This window comes from Geotrypetes seraphini, chromosome 8 (assembly GCF_902459505.1).
Source record: "Geotrypetes seraphini chromosome 8, aGeoSer1.1, whole genome shotgun sequence".
NCBI classification, from domain to species: Eukaryota; Metazoa; Chordata; class Amphibia; order Gymnophiona; family Dermophiidae; genus Geotrypetes; species Geotrypetes seraphini.
In genome coordinates, this window is record NC_047091.1 from 100,844,157 (window position 1) to 100,866,413 (window position 22,257).

General features: G+C 47.2%; 1 protein-coding gene across 1 annotated transcript in view; it reads left to right on the forward strand.

Moving 5' to 3' along the window:
• The first annotated feature begins 432 nt into the window (after window positions 1–432).
• Window positions 433–22,257, forward strand: part of PGPEP1 (pyroglutamyl-peptidase I) — a 64,440-nt gene continuing 42,615 nt past the window's right edge. The window contains exon 1 of the mRNA XM_033956003.1: window positions 433–623. Within this exon, the coding sequence (XP_033811894.1) occupies window positions 590–623 (34 nt within the window). The 5' untranslated portion in view covers window positions 433–589. The remainder of the gene's footprint in view (window positions 624–22,257) is intronic.

The following is a 22,257-nucleotide window of genomic DNA, read 5'->3' on the forward strand; positions in this document are numbered from 1 at the left end:
CCCAACACGTACGCTCCCCCACCCTCTCCTTTCGCCGCCCCATCTTGAGTGTCTAAACATATGCCTTTGAACTGGAGAGACACTATGGAATAAATACATTGCTCTTTTTTAATAGTACGGACTACAACTATGACAGCTCTGATTTGTGATTGCAGTTGGTGGTCGAAAACTTCTTGAGCAAATGCCTTCATAACATTCTCCTGGTGGGCTGACCAGTCTGTAATATATGTCGAATAGGTAGTTAGAAAACCCATGACCCTTATTGCCAGGGGCCCAAATCACAGTACTTGTGCCCCAATGCAAACTCTGAAAAGAACGAACAATCAACACCACCCGCAATCACACCGGCTGATGCGTTTCTTTCCGCATGGGGGCGTGGCCCGGTGTTGCGTGCTCGCGTGGTTACGTCAGCTCGCCCTGCGCGGTTACTGCGGGGAGGGAGGCGGGGACTCGGTGCGCGCTCTCGCTCCCGGCTCGAGCTCTGGCAGACGGCGGTAGTGGCGGCGGGTTCCGGGGGCTTTTGTCGCTTGCCCCGCCCCCCAGGGACGCTGCGCGGTAGAAGGCGGCGGCGGGGCCGGCAACGCGAGCGATGGAGCCGGAGAAGAAGGCGGTGGTGGTGACGGGTAAGGGAAAAGGGTGAAGGGAGCGGCGGTGATTCCTTTTGCCTCTCACACAACTTTCCGCCGGCAGTGGGGGAGGGGAGGTGGCTGAGAGAGGGAGAGAGCATTTGTTAGGCTGGGGAGGATGGGGGGCATTTTGAAAGGAAAGAGAGAGTAGGGAATAGTTGAGGACGTTGTGTGGGGGACGTTAGGGGCATTTGTTGGCGGAGAGAGGATAACGGGTACTTTCAGAACAAGAAGGGAAGGGAGGTGGCGTATTTGAGGAGGGAGGGACGTTTATTGAAGGATGAAAGCTCGGGGTATTTGAGTTACGGACCGAGGGGCATTTGTTGAAGGATGAGGGAACATCGGGGTACTTTGAAGATGTGAGAGAGCATCTGTTGAGTGGGGCGAATGAGCATATTTTTGAGGAGGACCGGCAAGTCGGAGAATAACTGTTAAGAGTGGAGGAAGGGTGGTTGGTTGGCTGGCTTTTGTTGAGGGTGGAGGTGAGGGGGTTTCCTTGTGGAGGTAAGGAGGGTTGAGAAGTAGCATGTAGCTCCCATGGAAACACATTGTAAACCCCATAGACAGATAAAGACCCTAAAGAAACTTTTCGGGAGAGACCGAGGAGTGCAGGATTGTTCCCCCTCCCACTTAGGAGGGACATCTGTTAGCTTCTCACTGGGCAAGAGCAGGATCAGCGGCTGGGTAAGGATGAAGCTGTTTGCACGGAGAATAGTGATCCGACAAAGTGTGGCCTCTCTCTGATTCTAAATGTAGCCTCCCTTTATTACACACAGATCTTCGATTGTAAGAAGGACAGGCCTTCTTTTGGAAACAACAACAAAAAGACCGTGCTATACTACTCACGTTGACCGCCTCTAAGCAGTTTACACCAAGCTGTGTAGCATGGTTTATATTTGATCTACTCTCTAAATTAATTTTGGTGTTTGGCAAAGTTTCAGAAACATGACCAGTGCACAACGTATGTCCGAGGAAAGCAGGGATCCTCGAGATAAGTGAACAAAACTTGATACATTAAGCTTATTCTTTTATCTCTTTAGGATGTGCAGATGCTTGTTTACAGAAATTAGTCTAAACCAGAGAGGAGAGGGGGTGGCGAGGTCTGCAGTTGCTTGTGGAAGAATATCTGACAGTTGTGCCTGACTTACATAAAAACAGGATTCAGGAAGCACTGCCCTCAGCTTAACAAAGCTTAAGCTTGTGAGGTGGAAGGAGCAGTGTGCAAAGAAAAGCATCTGCCTTTTTACCCCAGGATACAGCTCAAAGAAACAGGAAAATCTGAGCTTCTAGGAAATGAAAGTGTTTTGCCTTTTATAAAGACCATGGGAGCATGTCCAAAAGACCTCTTAAGAATAAATACAAAAGAACAGACAATGAGTTTAGTTGTTGGGGAAGATATGCCATTGAGCACCAATGAGAAGTTTAGAGGCCATTTGTCCATCTACTTTATTTTTGAGACTGACATAGAATTAAAGGCAATTATTGAAGCTTAAATTTCTAGGTTCAAAGGTGATTTGGATGGTGAGGTTGAAATGCAGTTTGAAAAGCAGAAATACATTTGGTTTTGGACTTGAGGATTTGAAATCTGTTGCCTGAATCTACCTTGAGAGTACAATAAATTGATGTTGTATTTTTCTTCTTCCTTTCCTAAAAAAGCTTAATACCATTTTGCTGTGTTATAAAAATAAATAGTTGAATTTTGAGTTCCAGTAATTCTTTCCTTATCTGTTCCAAAGCTCAAGCAAATCTGTACTTGTACCCTTGCGTTTACAAGGATACATCACAACTTCAGCTCCATTCTAACCATACTACTCTGTGCTCTGCTTAAAAGTACACTTTGGCTTTTGATATTCATATTCTTTTCCTGTGTACTTCTGTGGAATTTTAGAAAAACCCTTCTCCATGTGTAGTTTTACATTTGGGAAAAAAGCTTTAGAAAATTGCCCCTTAAAGTACATTGTTTTTACTAGATATGACATTGCATTGATCAAGGGTAATCTCACTTGCGTCATTACTGATATCTAGAGTACAAAATGCTTGTTTAACTTTAACAGGGTTACCTGAGGATGCCTTGTTTGAAAATAATTGTCTTTATTAATAACTAAACTTATTTGGAGGAGGCCTGCTTTGCTGGGCTATTTCTTACAGAAGGTGGTAATCCTAAAGAGGAAGATCTGTTTGAGATCAAATGCTGTAAATTAGTATGGTTGTTAGCAGGTGTCAGATGACTAGAATTTTGTATCTGGATCCCATAAATTACTTTTGTGAATGTGTCAAGTGAAATCATAGGGACATTTATTTACTATTTCAAATAGTACTAGGACATGGGTGCTTTCCCAGAAATCAGTTAATAACTTTTTCTTCCCCCTTCTGTCAGTGCACAGTTCAGTTGTGGAATTTGTTGCCAGAGGATGTATTTGAAACTAGACATATAACTCTTTTAAATAAAAGCATGAGCACAATATTCTGGGCAGGTTTGCTGCTCAAGTAGACTTAGGGGATTGCTACCTGTTCCGGGACTGATTAGCAGAGAAGGGATCTCTCCATTGGGATTTGCTTGGTATTTGCTAGTGACCAGATGGTTATAGTCTGAGACAAAAAAAAAAAAAAGAAGGGGATCACAGATCGGAGAAGGTTATCATGCCGCTGTACTGGGCCATGGTACGCCCCCATCTGGCATTAGCACTGGCCACCGTACATGGAAAAGGACATTGTACTACTTCAAAGGGTTCAGAGAAGAGCAACTAAAATGGTTACAGGGCTGGAGGAGTTGCCGTACAGTGAGAGATTAGAGAAACTGGGCCTCTTCTCCCTTGAAAAGAGGAGACGTGATCGAAACATTCAAGAAAATAAAGGGAATACACTTAGTAGATAAAGACAAGTTTCTTCCGGAGGCTGTTATAGGGGAAAGCACCCTCCAGGGATTCAAGACAAGGTTAGACAAGTTCCTGCAGAACCGGAACGTGCGCAGGTAAGGCTAGACTCAATCAGGACTCTTTGACCTAAGGACTGCTGTGTGCGAGGACTGCTGGGCATGATGGTTCACTGGTCTGACCCAGCAGTGGCAATTCTTATGTTCTTAGTAACTAGTTTTGAAGCATTGTAAAAACTTCTTTTGCATTCTAGAGTAAATATTTATATTTTACCATGATATTGGTGCTAATGGGCTTATGAGACACTGCGAAAATCTTGTGCTACTTGGTTTTCCTTGTCATGTGCTATCCTTTCTACAATCCCAAAATACAAATATATCCTTTCAAACAGTACTACCGTATTTCCCCGAAAATAAGACACATATTAATTTTGGGCCTAAAAAACGCACTAGGTCTTATTTTTGGGGTAGGTCTTCTTTTTTTTCATGTACAATTATCATCTCTCCCTTCCTCTCCTCCACCCCAATTCTTCCTCTTTCCTTTCTCCTCCCCCCTCCATGTGCAGCATCTTCCCCTCTCACCCATCCCCTTTTTGCCTTCCCTCCCTCCCATCCCTTGTGCAGCAGAACCCTTGCACAGCTTCAATCCCTCCCTTCCTCCCATCCCCCTGTGCTGCATCTTTCTATCTCCCCCTTGCGCAGCTGAACCCCCGCCCATTAGAATGCTGCCGACCGCGAGACCGATATGCCTTGCAAATGGCAGCATAGGCAAAAATCTAATCGGGTTGCTTCACGGCCTTCTCTTCTCCCGAGCATTCTGTGTTCTGCGTTGCTGATGTCATCATCAATGATGCGGCAGAACAACGCCCAGGAGGGAGATGAGAAGGCCGCGAAGCAGCCTGATTAGATTTTTGCCCACGTTGCAGTTTACAAGGTATATCAGTCTTGCGTTTGGAGGCATTCTAATGGGAGGGAGAGATGGAATTATCAGTGGGAGTTCGGCGGGAGGGGGGGGGGGGAAGCCCTGCTACTGCTACTGCCAGTGGGTAGGGCTTATTTTCAGGGAAACACTTGGGACCATTCCATAAAATTAGCAAGTAACAGATTTAAAACAAAAAAATATTTTCTTCAGTCAGTACACAAATTGTGCAATTCTGTGCAAGGATCATAGTATAATTGAGGTTAGATAAAAGGATGTGGACAGATCTGTAGAGAAAAGGACCATCATAGATTATTAGGCTTGGGTGTGTCCCCTTCTTTCTTCTGCGAGTGAACAGCAAGGAATGGGCTTTCCTATTCAGGATCTGTTGAGTACTTCTAAGTGACCCAGAATGACGACGGTTGGTGAGAGGGTGCTAGGCTTGATGGACTGATCTAATATGATTCTGCAGAGGACAAGATGGAATAGGACGTCTCCCTCTTGTGCAGTCTGAACTGATTGCTAATAGTTAAGTAATGTTGTAGAAGAGTCAGTCAGATGATGATAAAAATCTGCTACAGGGTAGACGCCCTAGAGCAGTGTTTCTAATCCCAGTCCTTGAGACATACTCAACCAGTCATGTTTTCAGGATACCCACATAATGTTGCATGTACTGCCTCTTTGGAAGGTAAATGTATCTCATCCATATAACAACTGCCATAGTGATTCAGACCAAAGATCCATCTAGTCCAGTATTCTGCTTCTAAGAGTGACCAACTCAGGTCAGAGGCAGGGCAGGATTAATTCGTCGAGGGCTGCTAGGCACACAAGTCCACTGGGAAAGCGAACTGAACCCAGGTTTCGGGGTTCTACCACTGCATGCGCCATCTCCCATTCTCATCTGAAATAAGAATGACGTAACTTCCTGTTTCGGACAAGAAGGGAAGGCCCCCCCCCCCCCGGCCTGGGTTCAGTTCGCTCTAACACTGCATGTGCCAGCTTCCCTTCTCCCTCCCCCCATGATGTAGCGAGAAAGGAAGCTAGCGTGTGCAGTGTTAGAGCAAACTGAACCCGGGGAGCCTCTAACACTGCGCTCGCCAGATTCCCTTTCTCGTCCGAAACAGGAATGACGTAACTTCCTGTTTCGGACGAGAATGGAAGCTGACGCCTGGGTTCAGTTCGCTTGTGGGCGGTGGGCAAGAGGGCATTGAGGGAGTGGAAGGGAGGGAAGCTGACCTCACCAGGCAGTCGCGGGGCCCCTGCCCTGTTTGCTTCCCCTCTCCCCATCGCCGGCCCTGGGGTCCTCCTGATATTTTCAGGCACGAGGCAAGTGCCTACTGGGCCTACCCTTTAATCTGGCCCTGGTCAGAGGTACGTACTACTACTGCTACAATTTATCATTTATATAGCACTGAAAGGTGAACACAGTGCTATACATTCAACATGTAATAGATGGTCCCTGCTCAGAAAAGCTTACAATATAATTAGGACAGACAGAACATAGGGGTTGGGGAGTTCATTACAGAGAGAATGATAAGATGGACATAGATATTTTATGGTGAGTAGGAGTTAAGCTCAGAAATTGTCCGAATCCTTTTTTAAACTCATTGCCACATCTTCTGGCAATGAGTTCAGAGCTTAATTGTTGAGTGAAAAAAAAATATATTTTTGGTATCCAAATGGGATCACAAAACCTGCCTTTGGGGTCATGACCCAGATGAGTTCTCCAAAGGTGCATCATTATTCCTCACCTTCAGGAGGTCACACAATTATATTTGGCCTCAGTCATGGGGTCACAGTAGTGCTGCCCGATTCACTTTGGTGAATCGATTCAAATCAATTTGTTTGCTGGAAAAATCACTCACCAATTCAGTGAATCCTGACAATACCTCTGGGCCTCCTAAAGCAGCAACGGCAGTGTCCAGTGGGTAGAGGCAGCACTCTGAACAGGCTGCTCCTTGCCTGTCCTGCTGGGGCCTTCCCTCTGCTGCATCTCTGATTATAAAGCAGAGGGAAGCCCTGGCGGTTAGGCCGCAAACAGCCTGTTCATTGCTGCTGCTTTGGGAGGCCCGAAAGTTGAGGTCTCAAGGGGGGAGGGGGTGTTGATCAGGAAGTGCTGCTACTCGGGAGGGGGATGGGAGGAAGGGATGGAAGGCTGCTACTTGGGGGAGGGGAGATGGAAGGAAGGGATGGAAGGCTGCTTCTTTGGGGGGGGGGGAGATGGGAGGAAGGGATGGAAGGCTGCTACTTGGGAGGAAGGGATGGAAGGCTGCTACTCTGGGAGGAGGGATGGGAGAAGAAAGGAAGAATTGTTGGATTTGAGGTGGAGGAGATTACATTACATTACATTACATTAGTGATTTCTATTCCGCCATTACCTTGCGGTTCAAGGCGGATTACATTCCAACTAAAAAAACAGGAATTACATACAAATTAAAAGGAGTTGGATAAGCGATGACATTGAATTTTTTAAGGTAATAAACATTGGATAAAGAGTTACCAAAGGGAATTGGAGGTCTTTAGGAGGTAAGAATATGGTGAGATTATGGGTTTTAGAGAGCATTTGATAGGTAAAAGTGTTGTTAAGAGTAAGAGGTTTTAAGAGTGGGTGTGGTTAGGACTGTTTCAGGGCTTTCTTGAAGAGTATAGTTTTTATTAGTTTTCTGAAAATCTTGTAGTCTGGGGTGGTTAACAGTAGGTTGGAGATTTGGTTATCCATTCTTGCAGCTTGAGTGGCTAGGAGGCCGTCGTATTGTTTTGACCGTTTTACTTCCTTGATCGGGGGAGGTGTGAAAGGGGAGTGCGTTTTTCTATGTCTGGTTGAGGTTGCTTGGATGAGGCGATTGTTTAGGTAGGCTGGGCTGTTTCCATTTAGGGTTTTGAATATCATGCAGTAGAATTTAAATAGTATTCTTTCTTGGATTGGTAGCCAGTGTGAGTTGATGTAGGCTTCTGTGATATGATCATGTTTCCTCAGTGAGTAGATGAGTCTCAGAGCAGTATTTTGGGACTCATCTACTCACTGAGATAAAGGAAGAGATCCAACAGAGAGGTAAAAAGGGTTTTTTTCCATCTATGCTGGTGACATCCAACTGATTATTCCATTGAAGAAACAGAACGCAGAGACTAAACAGAGGATCAAGACAGGTCTAGAGAAAATCTTGGTATAATGCCAAACAAATGAACTAGTAGCTAACAAAGAAAAAACTTTGCACTTGTCCATATTAAATTTCATCTGCCTTTTGGATAATCAGTTTTCCAGTCTCTTAAGGTCCTTTTCTGTTACACAAGGCAGACGAGTCCTGACAATTTTTCTTCAGCTCCGCTTCCTTCTTCAGTGGGCTGTACAACATCTCTTCAGTTTTTCCTTCTGCAAGTGAGCTGGAAGGAGTCTTTTTGATAATGCCCCAGAGTGAATCTTGTCAAGAGATGGTGGTGGCCCTTGATCAAGGGGAGAATCCATCAGTACACCGCCTCTTCAAACCAACAGCACTAGTTATTATGGATTCCCTGTGGGAATTAAATCTGGAAGCTCCACAGACCTTGGCTACACAGTGCTCTGTTATGAGCGGCTCTAAAATTTGGACCACATTTTTTTCTTTCACATCCTATTATCATTTTGCTAGTTGTGGAGCATTAGGAGACCTCAGAGGGCTCTTTGCGGGTTGCTAGGACAATGTCAGAGCTATATCCAATGGCTCCTGGTTTTCAGCAGCTGTTTATTCAGCTTAAAGTAGATTCTTTGGTAGTACAGGTTACCAAACATACTTCCATGCCTAGTGAAGGATGTGTCGTTTTAAAGGATGCATAGGATCACATGGTAGCTGTTGTCCTCAAAAGATAGTTCGAGGCCTTGGAAATGAAGATGGCAACAGCGGCCTTATTTGTGGCACATGCATGCCATACCAGATTGTGTTGGACCCCCCTTGGCAGATGACAGTTTTTATCTCCAGCTGGTGATGGCGGGGGTTGACTATGTAGCAGATGCTCTGTATGATATAATTAGTCATGAGCAAGGCTTCTGCTTATGCCATACCCGCTCATAGAATGCTCTGGTTCAGGCAATGGGTGGGAAATTCTGCTTCTAAAGCAATGCTAAGCAGGCTCCCTTTTAAGGGGCAAATGCTGTTTGGTAAGGGATTAGATGATCTTATGGCCAGTGTGACAGATTCTCACCCTAAAGTTTTGCCTGACAGCAGACCACAAGCCCCTAGGGTCAGGTCAAGCTAATTTTCAAGGCTTATGGCAATTTTGTCAGTATTTGGGAAGAGCCTCTACCCAGAGATCTTATCAAGGATCTAGACCAGGGGTGCCCAAAAGGTCAATCGTGATCAACCAGTAGATCGCGAAGGCAACGCTAGTCGATCGCGGAGCCCTTCCCGTGCTCCGTGATAGACTCACGTTTCCTTCAGGTTCTACCTGCATCACGATGCTGTAAACAGGATGCAGAAATGCTAGGCTGACCAGCCTTCCTCTTCCCAACATCAATTCTGATGTCGGAGAGGAAGTTCCGGGCCGGATTATTTTGACTTGGTCATTTTAAAAGTAGCTCGCAAGCCCAAAAAGTGTGGGCACCCCTGATCTAGACAGAGCTACAGAAGTGCTAGGCAACCTCAATTCTATGCTCCTCACATCATAGCAGCCTCCAAAAAGTCTCAATGATGCCAGGTCAGTAACCATATTGTACCTCTGCACATAGGCGGGAGATTGTTGGCTTATTGTGAGGCCTTGGAGCTGATATGCTTAGACCGCTGAGTGCTGGACATTTTTCAAGAAGGTTACAAGCTCAAATTCTGTCACTCTCGGATCTCTTTGTGGACTCTGAATCCAGAGAAAGTGGTCAAATTCTGGGTGACAGTGACAAGGCTGTTAGGCATGGGCTCTATTGCTCAAATGTCTATCGAAGAATCGGGCATAGGTAGAAACTCTGTATACTTCTTTGTGCCCAAGAAAGACTTGGACAACTGAAGACCAGTCTTGGACCTGAAGACTGCCAATGCATCACTAAGAGTGCTGCAGTTCCATATAGAGACTGTTCATTTGGTGATTGTGGTGGTGGCTCCAGGGTAATCTTTAGCCTCCCTGGATTTAAAAGAGGCCTGTCTGCATATTCCTGGAGCACAAAAAGTATCTGAGTTTCCATATTCTGGGGAAACTTTTCCAGTTCTCTGTGCTCCCCTTTGGTCTAGCAACATCACCATGCACATTCACCAAGGTGGTGGTAGCATGCAACTGTACTTGTATGATTGGTTAATCAGAATCCCGTCCAAGTTGGAGGGAGACAAAGCAGTGGTGAAAGAGGTCCAACTGCTGCAGAACCTGGGTTGGTCAACATCCGAAAAAGCCACTTAGTACCATTCCAATCCCTAGAATATTTAGGAATTTTTTTCAATATGGCGGAAGGCCATGTTTTTCTTCCTGAGCCAAGCAAACAGAAGATCTGGAGACAGATTTCAGAGTAGACGCCTTGACAATGTCAGTGCCTTCGGTGTGGCACTATCAACCTGACACCAGCCTACATTGGAGACTTGTGTGCTGTGCTGTTTGTTTGTAACCTCTTAACTACTTGGATTTTTTGTGATTTTTATGTTTTTATATTTAAGACAGCCAAGGACCCTATAAGACCCATGAGGGTAACATTTTTGTTTGCCAAAACCCGGCTCGTGTTGGGTTATTTGTATTTTAAACAATATTTGGTTTTTATCTTGTGGGTCACTTGTCACTGTATACATCCTTTGTGGATTGTTGTTAAGATTATTGTTAAGATTAAGTTTTATGGACGCTTAAACTACAAACTGGTACATCTGATCTTCTGTTCCACAATCTTTGTTGTTTTTCTGCTTCAGAAAATACCACAACCCACAATTCTCCAAATATATAACTGCTATAGATGCTTGAAAAGATACAAAAAAAGCAGTAATAGTCAATGGGTTCTTAGAGGGGACCAGCCTGCATACATAAGCACTTGCCAACAAACACTTGTTTAACTAATAACTTAATTAATTTGTGAAAAGGGGTGTCCTCAGTGTGAAAGGTCAGCGAAGGGAGAAAATTCTCCAGCACTTTACACAACAAGGCATGGGTTAAAAACCCCTACCCGCACACCATCATTGGACACCTCACGTGTGCTCAAAACAATTAATAGTGTTCCAACTAAACAGTGATATTTAAAATGCCTAAATCACACAACTGCATTTGTAAAGCAGGAAGTCCCACTGAAAGAATCCCCCAGCCAACTCCTAATAAAAAACTCAGCACTTAGCTTGAAAGTTCATCCGTTGGTCAGTAGTCAAACGAGGAGAGCAGTAATCCTACATAACCTCACAACCAGGTAGAGTCCCATTGGACTGGAAAACAGCTAACGTCATTCCACTCCACAAAAAGGGATGCAGAACGGAGGCCGCGAATTACAGACCGGTGAGTCTCACATCGATAGTGAATAAACTTATGGAAACACTAATCAAACACAAATTAGATACGATCCTGAACAATGAGAATCTACGAGATCCCCATCAACATGGATTTACAAAGGGAAGGTCCTGCCAATCCAATTTGATCAGCTTCTTTGACTGGGTAATGAAAAAGCTGGATATGGGGGAGTCCCTGGACGTCATGTACTTGGACTTCAATAAGGCTTTTGATAGTGTCCCACACCGCAGGTTATTGAGCAAGATGAGTTCGATGGGATTAGGAGAAACATTAACTGCATGGGTAAAAGACTGGCTTAGAGGTAGACTTCAGAGGGTGGTGGTGAACAGTACTCTCTCCGAAACATCGGAAGTGATCAGTGGAGTGCTGCAGGGCTCGGTCTTGGGTCCGATCCTATTTAATATCTTCGTAAGGGACCTGGTTCAGGGGCTTCAAGGTAAAATTACATTATTCGCTGATGACGCCAAACTATGCAACATAGTAGGCAAAAGCACAGTGCCCGACTGTATGACGCAGGACCTACTCTTACTGTAACATTGGTCCTCAACTTGGCAACTACATTATAATGCCAAAAAGTGTAAGGTCATGCACCTTGGCAGCAGAAATCCTTGCAGAACTTACACCCTAAATGGTGAGACCTTAGCAAGAACTGCAGCAGAACGAGACTTGGGAGTGATCATTAGTGATGACATGAAGACTGCCAATCAAGTGGAGAAAGCTTCATCCAAGGCTAGACAAATGATGGGTTGTATCCGAAGAAGTTTCGTCAGCCGGAAGCCCGAAGTTATAATGCTGTTGTACAGATCCATGGTGAGACCTCATCTGGAATATTGTGTACAATTCTGGAGACCACATTATCAAAAGGATGTGCTGAGAATTGAGTCGGTTCAGCGAATGGCCACCAGGATGGTCTCAGGACTCAAGGATCTCCCGTATGAGGAATGGCTGGGTAAGTTCAGCTATACTCACTCGAGGAACGTAGAGAGAGGGGAGACATGATTGAGACGTTCAAATATGTCATGGGCCATATTGAGGTAGAAGAGGATATCTTTTTCCTTAAAGGACCTACGGCAACGAGAGGACATCCGTTGAAACTCAGGGGTGGGAGATTTCATAGTGATATCAGGAAGTATTTCTTCACTGAAAGGGTGGTTGATCATTGGAATGGTCTTCCACTGCAGGTAATTGAGGCCAGCAGCGTGCTGGATATTAAGAGAAAATGGGATAAGCATGTCGGATCACTTTAAGGTAGAAATTAGGGGGTGGGTCATTAGAGTGAGCAGACTTGTTGGGCCGTGGTCCTTTTCTGCCGTCATCTTCTATGTTTCTAACCAGGTCCAATCAAGTCTGGTTTCTGGGACTCGAAGTGTCCCTTCATCAGGGACTCGTTGCCAAAAACGCTGCCACAACCTGCAAACAGTTGAAGGACAGAGAAAGCTGAGAGGAGGGCGGAGCTACCTGCGAGGAGCGCTTTAAAGCAGAAAGGGCTGACGTCAGACAAAGCAAGCAGCCAACCAAAAACCAAAGGGAAGATTAAGCCAATCTCAAGTGGCTAAACGATGGTATTCCACTCAATGCTTTCATTAAGGCCACCTGGATGGACAGTGTTGAGTTGAAAAATCCCGTAACTGAATACGGGCAGCCTTGTCCCCTTTAAAATCCCCCGGTATCTGCTCAATAATAAACCACGAGAGATCATAAAACTCGTGGCGCTTATCCAAGCAATGGGGAACCAAGTAGTGGTGTTAAGCAATGGGGGGAACCAAGTAGTGGTGTTAAGTCTACTTTTATGTTCTGAAAGTCTTGTCTTGATCTTTCTACTGGTACATCCCACGTATAACAATTTACATGGGCACATTATCACATAAATCACCCACTGGGACAGGCAGTTGGTCTGATGTCTTAATTTATATTCACGATGGGTTTAAGGATGATGCCAACTGGAGATGGAAAGAGAATTGCAACACATATTGCAGGAGCCCCTGAATCAGTGGGACTTCCTGCTTTACAAATGCACTTGGGTGATTTATGCATTTTAAATATCACTGTTTAGTTGGAACACTGTTAATTGTTTTAAGCACACAAGGTGTCCTGTGCCTTGTTGTGTAAAGCGCTGGAGAATTTTCTCCCTTCGCTGATCTTTCACACTGAGGATGCCCCGCTTCATAAGGCCTGGAACACATTGCAACTTTGGTCAGTGTTAAGGACAATGTGGAACCATTTGAGGTTCTGATTTCGGTAGTTCTAGCTTTCCTGTAGGCTAGACTCAAAAGAGGTATAGGTAGCTGGCCTGTCTTGTTTCAGAGCCAAATTAGAAAAGGGTTCTCTGGATTCTCATCCAGATATAGCTAGATTCTTGAAGGCTGCATCTTCCGGTAAGACAACCTTTTCATGGAACCTTAACATTGTGTTGTGGAGTTCTCAGTAAAGCTCCGTATAGCCTTTATAAGACACATCTCTGCTGGATCTGATAGTCCAGACAGTCTTCCTAGTGGCTGTCGACTCGGCAAGGCAAGTCTTGAAGTTGCAGGCACTTTAATTACATTACATTACATTAGAGATTTCTATTCCGTCATTACCTTGCGGTTCAAGGCGGATTACAAAAGATTTATGAATTGTGGTTACAATGGAAGAACAATTGTCATTTCTAGAGTTGTAAAGAGTAGGTCATTTGTCAGTTCTTGAGTGATAAAAAGTGGTGTAGATGTAGATATTTATGAATGGGGGTACAAATGAAGATCATTTGTCATTTTTCAGGTTGTACAGAGAAGGTCAGGTAGTTTTAGTGTGGTGGGAGGAGGGAGGGAGGAATAAGTGAAGTTAGGACTAGAGAATGACACGGTGACAAAATTCATCACCGTTCCCGTCCCCGCGGATAACCGTGGGAAATAATCCCATGTCATTTTCTAGTGTCTATTTCAACCTCGGTCCTTCTACACCAGCATTCTTCAAAGCAAAGCATGTAGGTCAGTGGTTGTGCCCAATTATACTCTGATTCTTCTCTCTCTCCTTAAAGAATGACATGAAGATGGTTTCCTGCGGTTATCCGCAGGGATGGGAACAGTGATGAATCTTGTCACCGTGTCATTCTCTAGTTAGGACTGTTTCAGGAATTTCTTGGAGTATAGTTTCTGAGAGCCATTCTTTGGTTTCAGAAGCTGGGATCTGTTTGTGCATGGTTCCTTTTTTTTTTTTTTTTTGCTGTAGCTAGTTTCGGCTTTTCATGTCAATCAAGAGGTAACATAGTAGATGACAGCAGATAAAGACCTGAATGGTCCATCCAGTCTGCCCAACTTGATTCAATCTAAAAATTTGTTGTTTGTTTTCTTAGCTATTTCTGGGCTGCCTGCTGGTTTGAAGAAACAAGTCAAATGATTGAAGTTACTGGATATGAGGAGAGTTATCCCGAAGTGACAAATTGTTTATTGAAAGCTTTTACTTATTATTTATTTACTAGTCTTTAAGCCCGTTACATTAACGGGTGCTAGAATAGATGTGTCTTTCTCTCTCTCTCTCTCTCTCTCCTTAGCTGCTTTCTGTCTGTCTTTCTGTCTCTTTTTCCTCCGCTGTCCACCACCACCCCTTGCCAGCTCCCCCTGACCAGCTGTAGCCCTTCTCCCTTCCTTTTATGTCCCCCGTGTCCAGCAGCACCTCTTCTGTGCTCCCCCTGTCCCTCTTCCCTGCTCCCCAGTCCATCAGCACCTCTTTTGTGCTCCCCCTGTCCCTCTTCCCTGCTCCCCGGTCCATCAGCGCCCCTTACCTGCTCCCCCTGTCCAGCATGTTCGTTTGCAGCCTCTTTCCTGTTCCCCCATCCATCAGCACCTCTTCCGTGCTCCCCCTGTCCCTCTTCCCTGCTCCCCGGCCCATCAGCGCCCCTTACCTGCTCCCCCTGTCCAGCATGTTCGTTTGCAGCCTGGTGAGGATAGCGGCCAGCTGTAGCGAACCTCGCAGGCCGCTATGCACTTCAGTAGCAAGTTCCTTCTGAAGCGATTGCGTACGTCAGAGGAAACGTGCTACTGAGGTGCTGAGCGGCCTGCGAAGTTTGTTACAGGCGGCCGCTATTTTCACCAGGCTCCTTTGAAGAGCGGAGTCGGCAGCGGTACTGGGCGGCGATGATGCGGCTCTGGCGCCGCTGGGAGAGAGCTTGCCTGCAGCTTCCTCCAGCAGCAGCGGTTGGTGAGTGAGGGCGGGAGGAGGGGAATGGCCAGAGTGTTCCCTGCCGCTGGGTTCTAAAATGGAATACGGCCACGGATCACACACCACGGCGGCAGGGAACACAAAACCCTTAGGGTTTTATTATATAGGATTCATTCATTTTTCTATACCATTCTCCCAGGAGAGCTCAGAATGGTTTACCTGAATTTATTCAGGTACTCAAGCATTTTTCCCTGTCTGTCCTGGTAGGCTTACAATCTATCTAATGTAACTGGGACAGTGGGGGGGGGGGGGGGATTAGGTGACTTGCCCAGGGTCACAAGGAGCAGCGTGGGCTTGAACCCACAATCCCAGGGTGCTGAGACTGTAGCTCTTCTATACCGCTGCTAATGACTGTGGGGAGTCAATTCAGATAGGTTTACATGAGCTTCTGTAATGTTACAATACAGATCTTCTGTAGTGATTGTTATAATATATTTTACATATAGTTTACATTTAGTCTTTTACAGTAATTACTAAATCTTCACCCTATAATATATACTTGAGTATACTATATTTACCCTATACCTCATCTTACACATTTATACAATAATACATTCATCCTATATATATTACAAAATTACTAATATCGTGTATTTACACACATACCAATAATCTTGTCTCCTGTTCTTTATTCAACATATACCAAGAAGAGGATATCTACTCTATTCACTCTGCTGTGTTCCTATATTTAACATATCATGTTTACCCTATCGTGTTTCTAATGGGGAGTGGCCAACTTTTCCTCTATAGTACTAATCCCCCTGTCTGTTGCATTATTAGTTAAAGTAATCAGTGAAAAGGATGGTATTAATCTCTTTCTTGAACTTTCCAGTGTCCTTTTCTAGTTTTAATCCCTTGGAAGGGAGTTCTACCACTTTGGTGCCATCACTGAGAACATTCTTGTCCTGATGCTTTTGTATTTGATGTCTCTGAAGGAGGGTATTTCTAGCAGGTGTTCTTGGCTTGAGTGCAGGGCGTATGCTGGTGCATGTTTATGTAGTCTGGCTGCCAGATACTGTGGTTTCACCCTGCTTTCAATCGGGAGCCAGTGCAACTTTCAGTAGTGGGGTAGCATTCGTCTGCCTCGATTTCCCAGCAGAACTCTTTCTGCTGCATTTTGTACTATTTGTATTTGCCTGATCATGTACTTTGGAATGCCCAGCAGGAATGCATTGCAGTAGTCAAAGATTGAGAGTACTAAGGATTTTATTAAGTCACAGGTCGCATCGGCCCGGGCTCCCTTGAAGAGGAAGGGAGCCGGGACACGAGGAGACCTGCAGCTGCACTTCTGTAGCTGTTCGAGTTGCCTTTTTGTCTTTTTTTTTGGTTTCCAGGCAGGGAGGTGAGCCGGGGACGCTGAGGAGAGGAGGACTGGGGAGGCAGGCAGATCGGGGTCGAGGCGAGAGTTAGCTCCGCCCACCCCGCGCGTCACAGGTCGCATCGGCCCGGGCTCCCCTTGAAGAGGAAGGGAGCCGGGACACGAGGAGACCTGCAGCTGCACTTCTGTAGCTGTTCGAGTTGCCTTTTTGTCTTTTTTTTTTGGTTTCCAGGCAGGGAGGTGAGCCGGGGACGCTGAGGAGAGGAGGACTGGGGAGGCAGGCAGATCGGGGTCGAGGCGAGAGTTAGCTCCGCCCACCCCGCGCGTCACAGGTCGCATCGGCCCGGGCTCCCCTTGAAGAGGAAGGGAGCCGGGACACGAGGAGACCTGCAGCTGCACTTCTGTAGCTGTTCGAGTTGCCTTTTTGTCTTTTTTTTTTTTGGTTTCCAGGCAGGGAGGTGAGCCGGGGACGCTGAGGAGAGGAGGACTGGGGAGGCAGGCAGATCGGGGTCGAGGCGAGAGTTAGCTCCGCCCACCCCGCGCGTCACAGGTCGCATCGGCCCGGGCTCCCCTTGAAGAGGAAGGGAGCCGGGACACGAGGAGACCTGCAGCTGCACTTCTGTAGCTGTTCGAGTTGCCTTTTTGTCTTTTTTTTTGGTTTCCAGGCAGGGAGGTGAGCCGGGGACGCTGAGGAGAGGAGGACTGGGGAGGCAGGCAGATCGGGGTCGAGGCGAGAGTTAGCTCCGCCCACCCCGCGCGTCACAGGTCGCATCGGCCCGGGCTCCCCTTGAAGAGGAAGGGAGCCGGGACACGAGGAGACCTGCAGCTGCACTTCTGTAGCTGTTCGAGTTGCCTTTTTGTCTTTTTTTTTGGTTTCCAGGCAGGGAGGTGAGCAGTGTTCCCGCTAAGCTGCGCTGGCGTGCGCTGGCGCACAAAATATTACATCGCAGCGCACAAGTTTCTCGTCACAGCGCACACACGTGCTTGCAGGCAGGCGAGCTGGCAGTCCATGTAACGCGTCGCAAAGGTAAGGGGAGGCTGGGGGAGGAATCGGACGTCGGGGTGGGGGTGCGAGCAGGGAGGGGGGGCGATCGGAAGAGGCGTACGGCAGATGGCAGGGCGGCGAGAGGAGAGTCGGGTGGGGGGGGGGAGGAACACCGGAAGAGAGCGGCAAATCCGGGCAAGGCAAGACTTGCAGAGGCGTACCTAGGGGGTGCGGGGGGTCGATCCCGACGGTCCGCTCAGCTCGCCAACAAGGAGAGGCAGCCGGACTCGCGTACGCTCCGACCGCCTCTTCTTGGGGATGATGATGAAGATATTGATGATATCTAACTTGAGTGAAGAATTGATTCCATTCCAGTTTCACAACAATTATTCTACAACATATTGAGTGAACTCTTCTCACTGAAGGCAAACTTTGTGCCCAATAAAATGGTTTTCAATATTTTGTTTTAATGTATTTATACTTTTGTGTAGAAGCTGGAATTGATAGATTGTCTAGAAATTGAAAGCATCAAACGTATTGTCTTCTGGACTGTTTTTAATTTACAGTTTACACATATGGATGTAACAGACATAACTACATTTGTTGTAAAACATTTATTAAGATATCATTTCATCCCTACAATTTCTGTAGACTGTTTTAAAATAAATTTGAGTTTTTCTGGTAAAAAAAAAAAAAAAAATAAAGAATTTTGTACTTTCAAGAATTAATGCGTTGTTTTGTGTTCTTAAAAATATTATTTAACGTTATTTAATTTAGCGTGTAGGCCTAAAATTCCTTTGAATACCTCGTCCTCATGTATCAGCAACTTTGACAACATATTTATTTGGCTCATAACTTGCTGGCGCCCGATATTTTTAGCTCACAGTGAAAAAAGTTTGCTCACAACACCCGCCCGCTTAGAGGGAACAGGTGAGCCGGGGACGCTGAGGAGAGGAGGACTGGGGAGGCAGGCAGATCGGGGTCGAGGTGAGAGTTAGCTCCGCCCACCCCGCGCGTCACAGGTCGCATCGTCCCGGGCTCCCCTTGAAGAGGAAGGGAGCCAACGGCGCCCAGCCGTTCGGCGCGCGGCGAAGGCGAGCGGTAAAGGCGCTCGCCTTAGCGAGAGCGCCTTTGCGAAGGAGCCTTAAGAAGGAGCCCAGGCAGCCCAGCAGCAAACCTAACTTTAACCTAAATTTAAAAAAAAAAAAAATTTTTTTCTTCTCTCCACTTTCTTCTTCTCTACTCTTTCGGCTTCTCATTCTTCTCTCTCTCTCTCTCTACCCTTTCAGCTTCTCACTCTTCTCTCTCTCTCTACTCTTTCAACTAGCTGCACGCCGAAAGCCACTCTCAACCACCGAGGGACCGCAGGAGCAAAGAGAAGGATATGGAGGCTACAGGAACCCAGCAGAGCTACCCAGTTTACTGCGTCGAGTGTCATATGTATGACTACCTCCCCTCCGGGAGGCGGGCATACATATGCGGTCGGTGTCAGGAACTGGAAAGCCTGAGGATGGAGGTCGGCAGATTGAGGGTCAAGGTCCAGGAACTGGAGGGACTGGAGGGACTGCGCGACACAGAGGAGACGAGCTGGTCAACCAAGGACACAGACGGAGCTGGCCTCATTGTGGACCAGGTGAGGGACCTCGAGAGATTCATCGAAGAGGCCTATAGGAAGGCGGGAGGACAGGACCAGCAGCTGCACAGACGGATGTCGGCAGACGAGACCCAGGATCCACAAGGCGACACCGAGGAAGGACCTAGCGGAGGAACCACGCAAGAGGAGGAGACCGTGACTCACCGAGACCCCGAGGGTGAGACACCACACTACACCGAGGACACGGACCTGAGACAGAGGAGGTTGCTGAGGAAAGGGAAGTCTGCTATTGTGGTGGGAGACTCGATCTTGAGAGAGGTAGATAGTCACGTAGCTGGAGGAAGGGAGGACCGGCTAGTGACTTGTCTCCCAGGGGCCAAGACACGAGACGTCACTGATAGGATCGAGAGGATCCTGGACGGAGCAGAGGCAGAGGAGACTGTGGTGATAATCCATGTCGGAACAAATGATGTGAGCCGGAGGAACTTCAGCATGGCCACACTGACTGACCAGTTCAGGGTCCTGGGACGAAAACTGAAGCGGAGTACCCGGAGGATAGCGTTCTCAGAGATCCTGCCTGTACCGAGAGCAGATGCAAAGAGGCAGGCAGACATCCAGGCTGTGAATGCATGGTTGAGGAGATGGTGCCAGGAGGAGGGCTTCCACTTTGTGAGGAACTGGACGTCCTTCTGGGGAAAGAGTAAGCTCTACCGGCGGGACGGCCTGCACCTGAGCACAGAGGGAACTAGACTACTGGCTGCCAATGTGAAGAAGGAGATCGAGAGGGCTTTAAACTGAGGAGAGGGGGAAAGCCGACAGCTGATCTGATGTTGACGCTTCGGACAACAGTATCCAGAACAGATGCTGAACGGGCTGACTGCACGGAGGAAGTAGAGAGACCAGTGGATCTTATGATCAGACAGCGAGGGAAACAACAGGTAAAGGGAGCTTGCTGGGAAGAGACTAAAGGGCATGGAGACACAGGGGGACTGGGTGGCGCGAGGGCGAAAGCTGAGGGTATCATAGGGGCTATACAAGGCGAGGGGGATCGAACAGAGGCAGGGGCCCAGGAGGGGGCAAGAAAACCCAGAGGAAAAGCGGGGAAGTGGGGTGGCGGAAATGTGGGGAAGCTGAAAGCTACGAGGGTAAAGGCTGAGGGCAAAGCAGAAGTACAGGGAACAGGAGAGGCGGCCCAGGTGAATGCAGAGGTGGAGAAAAAACAACGGGACCTGCGGTGCTTATACGCAAATGCAAGAAGCCTCATGGCCAAGATGGGTGAACTAGAGGTCGTGGCCAAGGGGGAAGACCTAGATATAATTGGAATTACAGAAACATGGTGGACAGAGCAGAATCAATGGGATGTGGCGCTACCGGGGTACAAGCTCTACAGGAGAGACAGGACCCACAAGAAGGGGGGAGGCATAGCACTATATATAAAAGACTCTATCTACTCGGTCGGGATGGATATGGCAACGAAGGCAGAAGGGCTGGAATCGCTATGGGTCAAATTGCCGGGAAACAAGGGTGCAGACATAAAACTGGTGCGCCGGAAGGAGTCGGACACGACTTGGAAGCTGAACTGAGACAGGAGTGCAGGACTGGAAGTGTAACAGTGATGGGGGACTTCAACTACCCGGGGATAGACTGGAGTACGGGTCACTCCAACTGCACTAGGGAAACAGGATTTGTAGAAGCTGTGAGGGACTGCTTTATGGAGCAACTGATCAGGGAACCGACGCGGGGGAGTGCTACTCTTGACCTCATCCTGAACGGATTAGGAGGGCCTGCAAGAGGGGTAGAAGTGGGAGGACCACTAGGCAACAGTGACCACAATGCGATCAGATTCACTTTAGAAAGGGGGACACCCATAGTAAGGAGGACCGCAACAACTGCGCTCAACTTCAAGAAGGGGAACTATGTTGCTATGAGGGAAATGGTGGGGAGGAAGCTCAGAAACATCTTTAGGATGGAGACTGTGGAAAGCGCCTGGACCCTATTCAGGGACACCCTGCAGGAAGCACAAAAAATGTACGTCCCCAGTTTCAGGAAAGGCTGCAAGAACAAGCGGTCAAAGGACCCGATTTGGATCTCAGCAGAAGTAAAGAGGGCAATAAACGACAAAAAAGTATCCTTCCGGAGATGGAAAAAGGATCCAACGGAGGAAAATCACCAGGCGCACAGGAAATGCCAAAAAGAATGCCACCGAGAGGTTAGAAAAGCAAAAGGGAAATACGAAGAGGGGCTGGCCAGGGAGGTGAAAAACTTCAAGGCATTCTTCAGTTACGTAAAGGGGAAACGACCAGCGAGAGAGGAGGTGGGGCCGTTGGACGATGGGGATAGGAGGGGAGTGATTAAAGAGGATAAAGAGGTAGCTGAGAGGCTGAACACGTTCTTCTCGTCGGTTTTCACGAGAGAAGACACATCTAATATACCGGACTCAGAGGAGCTCATGAGTGGGGAACAGGCTGAGAAATTGGAGCACATAGAGGTAAGTAAGGAGGATGTCCTCAAACAGATAGACAGGTTAAAATGCGGCAAATCACCGGGTCCGGACGGGATCCACCCGAGGGTTCTGAAGGAGCTAAGACAAGAAATAGCGGGCACAATCCAGCATGTTTGTAACCTATCCTTGAAAACTGGAGAGGTACCAGAGGACTGGAAATTGGCGAATGTCACACCTATCTTCAAAAAGGGATCGAGGGGTGACCCCGGGAACTACAGGCCGGTGAGCCTGACTTCAATTATAGGGAAGATGGTGGAAGCTATGATAAAGGACGGCATTTGCGAGCACATTGAGAGAAATGGCCTACTGAGAACAAGCCAGCACGGATTCTGTAAGGGAAGGTCATGCTTAACGAACCTTCTGTACTTCTTTGAGGGAATAAGCAGTCGGGTGGACAATGGGGAACCCATCGACATCATTTACCTCGATTTTCAAAAGGCTTTCGACAAGGTGCCACATGAAAGGCTGCTTAGGAAGCTGTGGAACCATGGGGTGGGAGGGGATGTGCACCGATGGATAGAGCACTGGTTGTCGGGTAGACTGCAGAGGGTCGGAGTAAAGGGCTAATATTCTGACTGGCGGGGAGTCACGAGCGGTGTGCCGCAGGGATCGGTGCTGGGGCCGTTACTCTTCAACATATTTATCAATGACCTGGAAAAGGAGGCAAAGTGCGAGGTTATTAAATTTGCAGACGATACCAAACTGTGCGGCAGAGTTAGCTCCAGGGAGGAGTGTGAGGACCTGCAAAGGGACCTAGACAAGCTGGAAGACTGGGCGAACAAATGGCAAATGCGCTTTAACGTGGAAAAATGCA